This window comes from Capsicum annuum, chromosome 2 (genome assembly GCF_002878395.1).
Source record: "Capsicum annuum cultivar UCD-10X-F1 chromosome 2, UCD10Xv1.1, whole genome shotgun sequence".
Lineage (NCBI taxonomy): Eukaryota > Viridiplantae > Streptophyta > Magnoliopsida > Solanales > Solanaceae > Capsicum > Capsicum annuum.
This window is the reverse complement of record NC_061112.1, coordinates 107,673,266-107,685,471: the sequence shown is the minus strand read 5'-3', so window position 1 is coordinate 107,685,471 and position 12,206 is coordinate 107,673,266. Positions and strand designations below refer to the sequence as shown.

The window sequence follows — 12,206 nt, the reverse complement described above, 5'->3', positions numbered from 1 at the left end:
TGTGAAGTGTATTTCTTTTTGCACAAAAACATTTGCGAGGTTTGTGCCATAAGTATTATCATCACAACCTCATTCGAAAGATGTAAACTTCCCCACAATTAGGCATTTGAACAATGTCAAGAATCTTTTAGAAACAACAAAAACTTACCCAGTGAAATCCCACAAACATAAGCTACGTCGGGGTAAGAAGATCAATCAATATTTCTCAGAGACTATGCTTTTAATATTAGTATTGATATATGATAAAAGAGTTTTTGATTGGAGCTAAGATAAACTCACTGGCACACCACCCTAAAAACCACATTTTTACTCTGATTACCTAATTTTTGAACTAAAATTTTGTAGAGCAACTGCCTTTGAAATGGGCTGTGCAAGAAAAAATGAAGAACCCAAATTGGGTTTATCAGTTTAGGGCTCAAATTTTTCTATTCAACAGGCATGGAATGAGAAACCAACACACACCATGGCTTCAAATACACCAGTTTGCAAATCATAGGCATATTGAAGATGGTCAAACCACACTGAAAAATCCTCATTTTTCTCTAATTACCTCAACTTTTGAGCTAAAAATTGGTGGAGTGTTGTATCAGAGAAATAGGTTATTCAACAAAAGTAAAGAACACCATTGGACATTATACTTAAACTTTTAGGTCTTAGATTTTGATGTTCTACAAACACGCAAAGAGAAACCAACACATGCCATGTCTTCATATATACCGGTTTGCTAATGCACCTTGTGGATTGCCCTACCAAAATATGGATGGATCTTGTCAACACAGTGAAGTAGATTATAACCCTGAAAGAAGCAAATCATTATTACAGCTCATATTTTCACATCAATAAACATCATTTTGGTTCCAAACTCCTGAAAAAACAGCTACTTTGAAAAAGTATAAGCAGTAAAAAGAAGAGGAATATAAAAATATAAGTGTCTAAAGGACTTAGTCACATTTTAAACTCCTAATCTTAGATAATTTTATTTTCGACCTTCCCGACCTCCGTCTCTTGATATTATTGTTGATATGCGATGGGGGAGATCAAAGGTACATCTCGGGTGAGTTTTGAATTTTTTGGACCGTGTTTGACCTCGTTTGGTTTCCCAAAATAGTGGACCAATGTGATCTTAGCTTGCCGCATTACCCATCGCGTTGGTCAACTTTTGTCCAAGAGAAGTACTGAGGCTCGATGCGGTAGAGGCGTGGCACGTCCAGTATCGCATCACTGCCCATGACGTGCCATGTCTCCTACAGCGTCGATGCCCAGTTGTTTCAGCTTTTAAAATCCGCGTTCTTAAGGGAAATTGGGTCATTTTCCCTTATTCTACTACGCCCCAAACACAAGATTAAAACACCATATCAACACTTTAGGTAGGTTTTCATAAAAATAGCTCCCTTAAGATCAAATTGAAAACCCTAACCTCATCCCCTAAGATCAAGAGCTCTTTCCTTCAAGCCAAGAATTTTCAGAATGAAGTTGAGATTCGGAATCCGCTCTTCCTCCTAAACAACCTAAGGTACGTGGGGTTTATCCTAAAACTACATGGGCTCATTGAAATTTTTAAACATGATTTAAATGTTATCAAGCATGAAATCAAAAAGGGGTTTTGAATTCCATGATTATTATTATATTTCATGAATGTATTAGTATCATTGTTTTGGCCTTTTGGCCTTTCCCCCATAAATTGATTTATATGTATAGGCGTATGTATGAAAATTGAGATTTAAGAATGTTTGAGAGCATAAATTATTCAATCCCTCTCTTGTTTTGAATTAAAGTTTATGATCTTGTCAGAAAAGAGTTGAAATGCATGTTTTATGATTTGAAACTAGTTTTCTCAATGTCATAGCATTTGAGCATGATTTAGAGATGAGGAGAGAGTGCTTCTTGACATAATTATATTTTTGTGTTAAAGAGAAAGAATTGCATGTGATTGAGAACTTTAACATGAGCACCTTGTATTATTGAAAATGTTGACCCAGAATGTTGCTTGTATGGTTTTACATGAATTATAAGAAAGAGTTCGTTGATTTGATTTATTAATATAGTGGTCCCAAACCTTATCTTTTTAAAACAGAGTTTTTTAATATGTTATTAATAGCTCAGAGATGCTACTTGCAAGTCAATGGTATGACGATACCATTTGTTTGAATGTCACAACTTTGTTAGAGTTTTTAGGGTTTGTTTTCAAAGAATACTTGTTTCAAGAGTAAAAAATGGGCATAAAGAGTGTTAGGTGGTTGCCCGAAGAAGGCTTGAGTTTAAATGACTCTTAGCCCAAAACTGTGTTTTGTCAATACGAGTTTTTTATTTCTCCATGAGGGATTTTAGGCTGGCCTAGTGGCCTTTGGCGTACAGATACAGAGACTCCAACCCTGGTGGTAAACTCGGGTTGGGGGCTTAGTTGCCGAGTTAATGGCGGGTTCCATATAGCCTATAGAATTTTAGAGTTGTAGGGTATATGACCTACCACAGAAGTAAAACAAAGAGTGTCACAAAGTCCAGATGATTTTATAGAGTCCTTTTTTTGAAAATATGCCCATGTGATTCTTAACATATGACATATTTATGAACCTTTTAAATTTCTCTCATATATGATGAATAGAAATTATTATTTTGGATTTACTCTACGTACCAGTACAACTGTATTGACCCTCTACCTCTCAGGGTCTGAGGCTCAATCTAACGGTTCGGCTATGCAGTAGAGATTTCAGAGAGAAGCGAGCTGTGTCATTGGCCTTCTTACTTCAGACTATGTCACTTATTTTGTTTTGGGTTTATTGGGGCCTTTTCCCAGTTTTTAGACAATTATCATTTAATTATGTGTTAGAGATTTCGCAAACTGGTTAAGATATTATCTAGTTGTTGTTGGGTTTTATTTTCCATCTTTAAATTTAATTCAGAACCCATTTTATATTTCATTCTGCATCATCTTTTATTGTATGAATGTAGTGCATGACTACCAGATAGAGAGGGGCGTCTAGGACTTTGTGGTTCGGGATACTCGTCACGGCCAGGGCCTCAGTTTGGGTCGTGACAAAAAATATCTGGAATTCTATGCCCAAATTACTAAATAATTCTTGACCTTTTATTTTTTCTCAAAGGGCTGTTGGATTTTTTATCAATGGAGAATAAATCATAGACATGGTAGAGAGAGGGAAACGACCCTTTATAGAAAATCTCTCTCTCTCTCTGATGTTTCATTTTTCATTTCTGAGCCAAACTATGGTGAGGATTATGCCATAAGCATCAGCAATACAACCTCATATGACAAATGTAAACTTCTGCTCAAGTAGGCATTTGGATAATTTCAAGAAAATTTCAACAAACAAACAACAACAACCAACCCAGTCAAACCACACAAACATAAGCAAAGAGGGATGTTTGGTCTAAGATTATTAAAAACAAGAAACAATAGTGGTACATCTGGTGAGAGATGCTGATTTTATTTATGGAGAAATCATAGGCCAAATAGAGAGGGGAACCATCCTCCAAGAATTCCTTTTTATCTCTGTTGGCCTCATTCTCAATGCTGGCCTGAACTTTCAATTTCGTAGAACACTATAATTTACAGAAAACAATTTAACCAAAGATCTTGTATGTCCACTTTAACTGTCCCTTTTCTATTTGTTGTTGGTTTGTCTTAAAATACAGTCACACAGAAGCAAAGTAGTCACAGAGAGAGAGAAACAAACATACAATACACACGCACATATATTACATAATACATAAACAAACCCTCAAACATGGCTTCAACTTGGCCTCCGCTAGAAAGTAAGCACTCCAAACTTTAAGAGTGTACATCTGGACAACTCAACTTGGTCTAAACTGATACTAAAAGGTACTTCAGGCTCATGTCCATAATTACGAATATTACGTACCTCTGTTATTGTTTCATTAACTGCTGTCCATTGAGAGTAAAGAAATTACTGAACTCTATACATGGTGTAGGATACTAATAAACGAAAATGAATAAAATATTAAAGCTTATTTTTCACTGTTATATGATAAGAACAAAGAGAGAAACTATATAAATAACAATCAAGAAATGGGCAACTTATGTGTTTCACCCATTGATAAAATGTGTGCGAATAAAGTACACATGGAAAAACAAAAGAATAATTGTAAAATGCACAGTAAAAAATGATCGTAGAAGTCAAATCAGTTTAACAGAGGATCGTAAAGGGCATGGTAGCTACAACAAGTTTCAATAGTCATAATATAGAGTTGTAATATAAATCTGAACTTACAATTTTTTTTTCGGGAAGAACCTGTTGAGTAGAAAAGATGCATGAAGTAATTAAAAAAGAACAGATGAATGTGAATTAATTTTCTGAGTTATAAATTAATTTGGATGCAGGTATCTAATCAACCACAATTTATAGAAGAGGATCGGGAACAATGTGCATGCACCACCAGGTTCAATCAAATAAAGAAGAAAACTATTCAATTTTTCAAAGAATGTGAAGGATGGGACATCAACAACATGTTAAAATAATTGAATTTGGAATATATATAACATCTTATTTGTTAATGTATGGAAGTAGAGTAGATGAAGGGGAATTTACCTTATCTTGGTTTTGTTCTTGCATTTGGGAATAGATGTTTGCAGATTTGAAAGTATACCAGATGCACAGCCATTACGTTTCAGCAGGAGGAGGAGACATTTGTAGATTTGAAATATGGCTGTTGAAAATAAGCACATGAACTAAAATTATAAAAATCATATAAAAAAGACATTATATTGAAGAATGTATGAATTGAAGAACAAATATGTGCCCAGTGGGACGTGTCAAATAATACGATTGTTGACAATAAGAATATGAACAAAAAGATCCGGACAAAGCACCTAAGATATTTTGGGGGAAATAATTTATAAGTTCATATTTAGAGGGATAATAGATTTCACAGGCACAGATAGTTTGGGTAAAGATAAAATCACGGCATCCGAAGAAGTTGGAGTTTTGGAGAAGTGTCATCTGCGTTGGGGTCGGTTAAACAGAGTGAAGCACGTAGTTGCATCTCTTCTAGTTGGTATCTATCTAAGTTGAGATACTTGGAAGTGGCGTCTATTCACATAGTAGAGTTATTAAGGAGATCTTTCAGGGTTGGGTTTTTTAAAAGGGGTAGTTTGGTAATTTCACTTTAAGTTTTTTAAGTTGGTGCTTTTAAGGTAGTGTATATATTTATATATATATGCATGTGGTTTGACGTTAGGAATTTAAATTGAGAGAAAGAAGAATTATAATCCCTCTCTTTTAATTCCCTTGTTTTTATATAATATGAATTATTCCATTTCATACTAAGAAGCATGTTACAAATGTCTTTACTGTTGGTTAAGACTTGATTTATATTTTGATTTGAAGGGAGGGTGTTTCTAGTTTATATAAAGGAGAAGTGATGATTTATAAAGTTGCATGGTTTTTAACAAAATACTTGACCACCACATTTTTGATGAAATGTTTAAAAGAGAGAATCTCTCCATAGTTTGAAATACGTTTTGAAAATAAGAACTCTCTTGCATTGTTTGATTGATTTGGTGGTTTAAACATTGTTTTGCTTGAAAAGAATTGTAACTTTATAATGTATGGTTGAGAAATATGACTTGCAAGTCATGGTATGATGATACCAATATAGATAATGCCATAGTAACACAGAATAGAAGAGAATGCAGCTTTTCATTCAGATTTTCAGATTTTGAGCTTAGAACGATGCATGTTTAGAAAAGGTTAAAATTGGTCTTAAAGACAGTTAGGTGGTTACCCGAAGAAGGCACTAGTTCAGAAAAATCATTGTCTGAAATCGTGTTTAGCAGATATGAGTTTATTATGTTCCCAAAGAGGGATTATACGTTGCCCTAGTGCCTTGTGGCATATCAGAACAAAAACTCCAACCTTTGTGGAAAACTTGGGTTGGAGGCTTGGCCACCGAGTAAAGGGCAGATTCCATATAACTCATGGACTGTAGAATTGTGGGGTGTACCACCTACCTCAGAAGTAAAATGAAGAATGGTCTTGCATTTATAGAATTGTTTTGAAGATCAATTGAAGTTGCCTATGTTTTTAAAATTATTTCATGCATAATGTTTTATGAAATGCTCTCACTTATGTTATATATAAAAGTAGATTATTTTGGATTGCTCTACATACCAGTACATCTATACTGATCTCTATATTTTAGGATCCGAGGCACGGTCTCGGGGTCAAACTAAGCAGTAGATTGGTGTTTTTGAGATTCATTTTTGGTGAGCCTTCTCTTTTCCAAAAGGCCGAGCTTATATAAAAATTGTCATTTGTTTAGTCTATGGTCTAACCAGGGGCCTTGTCCCTGTTTTGTTTTAGACATATATTAGATATTGTTGTGTTAGAGATTTTGCAGACTAGTGGTATATGTTTTGAATATTAAGAATTTCTTTCCAAATTGTTCAAGTGTTATGAGATTGTCCATAGTTCTTTTTTGTTATGTCTTTCTGCAAACTCTTTATATTGAATGAATGTTGTGTATGATTGCCAAAATGAAAAGGGCACCTGGTCCTTCATGGTTTGAGATACTCGTTACGGCTAGGGCCTCGGCTCGAGTCATGACAAACTTGGTATCAGAGCACGATTCATGGTCCTAGGGTGTCTGCGAAATTACATCGGGTAGAGTCCTTTTCTACAGTTATATAGCACACCACACTTGTAAGGAGAAAACTACTAGGCGTTTTGGAATGTTTCACGTTTCTTTATGTTCTAGATTGTGCCATTGTGTTCTCCATTTTGAAACTATCAAAATTCCTTTGTTACTCTGATTTTATTAACTATGTCTCATTGACAAGTTGATTCAAGCACAAAAGCTCAAGAGTAAATGATATGGTCCTTTCTGATTAAGTGATAAAGTATATGTGATAAAGTGTCATAACCTGTGAGCTGTAAGATGGTTCAGAAGTTAGTGATATAAAGTCACAAGCTTAGAAGTCAGAATAAGAGTGATGTTGCGTAAAAAAGTTAGTTTAGTTGTGTAACTGTTGATTGAGGAATTGTTTGATAATTTATACTGATAGACTAATGTGGCAGAAATAATAGTTGATTGTATGATAGTCTGTGAAAGAGGTGGCTGGCTACGATTATTATTTACTTAAAATAAGGAAGGATCTCAGAATGGATAGTTATGGTTGTTGTATAAATCATTTATAGACTGTGAGGGGAAAGGGTTAGATTAGTCAATAACTTATAGGTATAGACTCATTATTGTATATGAAATTTTTGAAGGTGGTTGTGATGTATGCATGGGTAAGTGAATACGATGTGAGAAAATGGGATATGTTAATAGATGGTAATGGGTGATATTATAAGATTAAGATCGACTATCCTTATCATGTGACTTTACACCCTTGATTTTCTTTTCTCTAGTAGTTGTAGACTAGTACGGTATGTGAGAAGGTATGTCATAGATTTTAAGACGTAGTAGTAATTTTGAAAAGAGGATGAACTTATTGGCCATAGTTAAGTAAAGTAAGAGACTTTGGTTGATATTTCTATCTAATGGTCTAGTATAATATGCAACATGCTTTATCGGGGTTACATGATTGGTGTTAGACAATACTATTGAACTTTAGATGTTGATTATGGTGGTAAGAATAGTAGCTTAAGGTTAATGATGCATGTTTTGTAGGAGTAAACTATAGGCTTGATTTGATGTGTTCAATAGCCTAGGTTGGAAATTAGTGGAAAAAGAAGTGGATAATTGCGATAATTATGTACATGAGACTAGTGTTAGGACTATGAATCGTGGTTGAGTCATTAAGCGGATAAGAGCGCTCGTATATAAGAATAAGTTTGAACCCCTACCCCAGGTAGCCTATTATTAGATAGAATTTTATGTGTATATGTGTTTTGCACACCTAGTTGTGTTCTTGAATCTTGTAGTATGGAGAAGTCTGGGAAGTTGTTGGATAGTGTTTTTTAGAGTTGAATCTAGGATAAATAGGTAGGCAATGTGCGCCTTTGGTATGGTTTTGCAAATTTTGTTAAGTTGTAAGTTATGTCATTATAGGTGTAATGCTAGTATTCTAAGGAGTTGAAGATGGAGCATTAAGTATTTAGACGTATGGATGTCCATGCCCATGATAACATTAGTTATCTGTTGATGACTTTAAGGGTTAGAGGAAGTTATGATTAGTATCCCTAAAAGGGGATGTCCTAGAAAGAATTTAGTGTCTTTATGTTAAATTATTGAGGGAAGTTTGTGTTCATGTGTATAACGATACCCCCTATTGTATTGAGAATTATGTTTAAAGATTGAAGAAAGGTTATGTTCTCAAGCATAGGATTATAACTTTGATCTAAGGGGATATAGTGAGTTAAGGTAGTTCCCAAATTTTCTCATTGTGGAAAGTCAGGGAAGAGTCATGGTAAACCTATTCCTATTCAAGCATATTCCTCCTACTATAGTTTAAGAGTTCATTCTACCTATGTCTTATGTATTCAAGTCTTGGCGGTCTATGTTTTGAGTTCTCTATGTAAGTCACGTCATGCTCGAAGTTCAAAACTAGAAGCAATGATGTCTCCGTAAATCCAACCTTTCATATATTCAAGCCGTATTATATGATGCTCATGATCCATAAAGAAATCTATATCTTATAACATGCCTGGTTCTAAGAAAACTGTTCTTTCTATATGTTATCAATTCATGCTATGTCAGGTCTAGCCGAATGAGATAAAGTTTATTTAAACTCGTGTCCATGTTCAGTTCTTAAATAAGGAGCAATGTCTCTAAGTAGAAATCCTTGTCTCAATCGTTGACTTTATGAATTCCGTCCTTATGTTATAAAACTCTTGATATGTGCACTCATCTTTTCTTACTGTGGTCTGTTCTAAGAATCCATGTTGTATTGTGTTTATGCCAGAACGACTCTCTACTCATGATCTAGATATTTGATATATGAAGAATTTTGTTCCTAATGTGTCGTATAATTATCTCATATCCCACCTTGAGTAGTTCAATATGTATAAGTTAAAATCGAATAGTGTCACTCCCCTTTTCATGACACTTATGCTCGGGTCACTCGATGACCTACCAAATGATTGTATGGTAGTAGTTATGGAAGATAAGTGGTGTTTTAGGTAGGGGAGTAGATGTTCTTTAATGTGAAAATTTTGAGGTGATTTCTTTAGATAAGGTTATAGGTGAAGGGGGAAAGAAGGAGACAAAATTTTGTTATGTGAAATAGTTAGGAAGGAGATATGTGGAAAAAACTTTGTGAGAATGATTGTAGTCGCTGGTTTTAGTAGGGAGATCTATAAAATGGATGTAATAGAGATAGGTTTGAATGTTGGGCATGATGAAAATCCAAACCAATGCATTATGTGGTTAGTACTCCTCGATGTAAGGTAGAAGGTTGTTCAAATATAATGATAAGATGGAGAAGTTTTCTTAAAGGGAGTTAGAACATGGGGTCCATCGCTTAAGCTAGCATCTTTTAATCCCAGTTAGGCTTTAACATAGAAGTACGATACAATTACACTCAACCTCTTGCAATTATTTATTTAGCAGGGAAATTATAAGATTTTGGATGTTGAAATATGGTATTCATAGTTTAAATCATAGTGGAGAAACGTCGGAAAAAGTTAAAGGCTATTAGATGTATCATTTGAGGTAGAGAATATTTATAATCTATTTATATGTCCCACGGGAATCTTATCTCATTTCTTGTACAAATCTTAATCAAGCCGGGGATTCTTATAAAAGTTCATGCCTTTACGATGTTTTATACATGTGCGATAAAACACATGCAAAAATCATAACAATGTCAAGTTCTGTTATCTCATGATATCTTCTTACACAATTTACTTGGTGATGCCATAAAGCTCTTCTTGAGTGTCTACATAGGTTTCATTGAGGGAAATAAAATTTCTTATTCGAGATTACGTCCATTATTACATTATTCCATATTTCTAGTATATAATTAGTTACATGTCCTAACATATACCAAAATAAAAATCTTTGAGTCCTATTTCCAACGCAACGGGTTTCACCTTAATCTGATATTGGAGTAGAAAGTTATGCTCATTTTACTTCGAAGTATCTGTCTGCCAAAATTTGACGACGAAATTGACAACTTATCAACTAGGTGGCGACCAAGTTGACGGGCCATCAACTAAGTGATGACCTATCATACCTAGTCGTCATCCTAAGGCAGTAAGTGGAAAAATCCAACCCAAAAGTGATGACCTAGGTGACGAGCTATCACCTGAGTGACGGGCCATCAACAATGGTCGTCGACTGATGAAATTCTACATTTTTGTCTTTTACTCAATCCAAAAACCTTTCCCACGAATTATGTTGCCCCTTAAGCTTCATTAATCAACTTTTATTAGTTTTAAAACATCTCAAATCCTCTCCTCTCTCAAAAACAAGATCAAACTAGGGTTTTTATCTTAGTTTAAGATTTCATGAAAATGGTCAAGATTAGAGTTCCAATCTTCAAACTAAACAACCTAAGGTACGTAGGTTTTTCCTAAATTACATGGGCATGGTGAAATCATTTTAATTATTTTTAAATGTTGAGAAATCATGAATTTACAAAAGGGTCTTGAATTTATAGTTATAATTATGCTTTGTAAATCCTTCTTGACAATAATGTCTTGGTCTTGAGGCCTTACCCCTTAAACTCGATTTTATATATATATATATATATATATATATGCATGTGGTTTGATGTTTGGAATTTTAATTGAGAGAAAGAAGAACTATAATCCCTCTCTTGTTATAAATCCCTTTGTTTTTATATATGTTATGAATTATTCAATTTCATACTGAGAAGCATGTTACAAATGTCTTTACTGTTGGATAAGACTTGATTTTGATTATGAATTGAAGAGAGGGTGTTTCTTGTTTATATAAAGGAGAAGTGATGATTTTAAAGCGTTACATGATTTTTCACAGAATACTTGACCACCACATGTTTGATGAAATGCTGAAAAGAGAGAATCTCCGCATAGTTTGAAATAAGTTTTGAAAATAAGAGCTCGCTTGCATTGTTTGATTGATTTGGTGTTGTAAACATTGTTTTGCTTGAAAAGAGTTGGAACTTGATAATGTATGGCTGAGAAATATGAACCAATAAAGATAATGCCATAGTAACACAGAATAGAAGAGAATGCAACTTTTCATTCAAATTTTTCAGATTTTGAGCTTAGAACGATGCATGTTTAGAAAAGGTTAAAATTGGGGTTAAAGAGAGTTAGGTGATTACCCGAAGAAGGCACATGTTCAGAAAAATCATTGCCCGAAATAGTGTTTTATCGATACGGGTTTATTATGTTCCTAAAGAGAGATTATACGCTGGCCTAGTGCCCTATGGCATACCCCAATAGAAACTCCAACCTTTGTGGCAAACATGAGTTGGGGGCTTGGCAGCCGAGTCATGGGCAGATTCAATATATCCCATGTACTGTAGAATTGTATGGTGTACCACCTAGCTCTGAAGTAAAATAAAGAATGGTATTGCATCTATAGAATTGTTTTGAAGATCAATTGAAGCTGCCTATGTTTTTAAAATTTTTCCATGCATAATGTTTTATAAAATTCTCTCACTTATGTTTTATATAAAAGTAAATTATTTTGGATTTCTCTACGTACCAGTACATCTGTATTGACCCCTATATTTCAGGATTTGAGGCACTATCCTGGGGTCCAGCTAAGCAGTAGATTGGTGTTTGTAAGACTCATTATTGGTGAGCCTTCTCTATTCTGGAAGGCCGGGCTTATATAAACATTATCATTTGATTGATTTATCGTCCTTGTACATGTTTTTTTAGACATATGTTGGATATTGTAGTGTTAGAGATTTCACAGACTGGTGTCATATGGTTTGAATATGAAGAATTTCTTTCCAAATTGCTCCAGTGTTACGAGATTGGCCATGGTTTCTTTTTGTTATGTCTTACCGCAAAATTTTTATATTGAATGAATGTTGTGCATGATTGCCCAAAAGAAAGAGGCTGTAATACCTTATATTTCTCCTAGTTCAAATTCGTCTCTAGAACATCAAAGATCTTACTTCAAAGATGAATATATTCTATTCCATGTGAAAGTTTTAAGATTTTGACTTTTTATCATGTGGGAAATTGAATAAGCTTTCCATCGATACCAAATTCTCCCAAATTTGACACTTCGGTGAAGAGTTAGAGTCATTTTAGTAAGACAGTGTGCCACCTGGTACCGTA

General features: G+C 34.4%; 1 protein-coding gene across 1 annotated transcript; it reads right to left on the bottom strand.

Annotated features, from left to right (window-relative positions):
* Nucleotides 1–420: 420 nt before the first annotated feature.
* LOC124896333 lies at nucleotides 421–5,040 on the bottom strand. Its single transcript, XM_047407886.1, has 3 exons — nucleotides 4,847–5,040; nucleotides 4,566–4,683; nucleotides 421–796 (listed from the first exon to the last, which is right to left on the bottom strand). Exons 1-3 carry the CDS (start codon nucleotides 4,974–4,976, stop codon nucleotides 604–606), a joined length of 441 nt encoding a protein of 146 aa, XP_047263842.1. The 5' UTR covers nucleotides 4,977–5,040; the 3' UTR covers nucleotides 421–603.
* Between the last annotated feature and the right edge of the window lie 7,166 nt (nucleotides 5,041–12,206).